The 1294-nt window shown below is 46.1% G+C and overlaps 1 protein-coding gene across 1 annotated transcript in view; it reads left to right on the top strand.

Annotated features, from left to right (window-relative positions):
* Nucleotides 1-296, top strand: part of LOC104995391 (galectin-16-like) — a 67735-nt gene extending 67439 nt beyond the window's left edge. The window contains exon 4 of the mRNA XM_010849276.1: nt 183-296. Coding sequence (XP_010847578.1) covers nt 183-296 — 114 coding nt within the window. The remainder of the gene's footprint in view (nt 1-182) is intronic.
* The last annotated feature ends 998 nt before the right edge of the window (nt 297-1294 follow it).

Below are 1294 nucleotides of genomic sequence, written 5' to 3'. Positions count from 1 at the left end.
GAGGCGAGGAAGTGGACATGGAGGATGATTTCTACAGCACTGTATTGGCAGGATGTCCTGGAGGAGAATTTCTGCTTTGCTTTTACAGAGTAAAGAAATTTTACAGAAGGCAATGAAAGTAGGAAAGGGAAAGAGGAGGCCTAATCGTTCTGAGCTCACAAGAAATACATCTCCTTCCTTAGGTGTTTGTGAATAACGAGTCCTTCTGCCAGTTTGCCCACCGCCTGCCCGTACAGTCTGTGAAAATGCTGATGGTGAGGGGAGATACTGTGCTGACTTCAGTGGATACATTTTAAGGGGCAGAAGATCTTCCAGTGAAGATATCCACCCCATTCCACTCTTCCATAATGTGCAGGATCATGGCCACTCCCAGAAGATGCCAGCATGTGCCCCTGCCCTCACACTTACTCCAGTCATAATAAAATATTCCTGATATGAACCAGGACTTGGCTCTTGCTTGTAGGAAAGACATCAAGGGCAGATTTGGCACAAAGAGAACGTCGTCCCAGGTGTGGAGTGGGGAGTGTGGTTTTGGAAGGGCCCAGTTGGCCGAAATATCAAGGGCTAACCCTGAAATAGAGACAGAGTGAGTGTCTCAGGATGTCATGAAGAAGGTGGTCAGGTTTGGGGCTGTTTAAGGAAGGGATATGACTTTATATGTTAGCCTCTTTTGACTTGTTTTTTCATTCCTCAAGTATTTATTGGTCCCTGTATTTGTCAGGGTTCTCCAGAGAAACTGGTGTGTGTGTGTGTGTGTGTGTGTGTGTGTGTGTGTACAAATGTACACACACAGAGGAATTTGATTATGGAGACTGACAATTCCCAAGATCTTCAAAGATGTAGTTCTAGTCTGAGTCTGGAAGCCTGAGACCCAGGAAGAGCCAGTGTTTCAGTTCCATTCTGAAGGCAGGAAAAACCCTCCCTTCTCTAGGCTGGTGAGCTTTTTTGTTCTGTTTAGGTCTTCAGATGATGGGAGGAAGCCCATCCACACTAGGGAGGGCAGTCTGCTTTACTCAGTCTGTGGATTCAGATGTTAATCTCATCCCAGGAACACGGTCACAGACACACTGAAAATAATGTACAGCCCAAGACCTGACCACCCAACAGCCCAGTCAAGGTGACACAGAAGATTAACCATTACAGCTCCTTTCTGTAACATACCTTTCTACGTGCCAGACATTCTGTATGAACCCTACGTGATGCTGAAAGGACTAGAGAATGGTGTTGTTGGCAAAAGGAACTTGATACTGATAAGTCAAGGGTAAAGTCAGCCCGGTGGGGTGTTTGGAACTCA

Source organism: Bison bison, unplaced genomic scaffold (genome assembly GCF_000754665.1).
Source record: "Bison bison bison isolate TAMUID 2011002044 unplaced genomic scaffold, Bison_UMD1.0 scf7180017864280, whole genome shotgun sequence".
Classification (NCBI taxonomy): Eukaryota; Metazoa; Chordata; class Mammalia; order Artiodactyla; family Bovidae; genus Bison; species Bison bison.
Note: the sequence above shows the minus strand (reverse complement) of the source record. Positions and strands in the feature narration are given on the sequence as shown.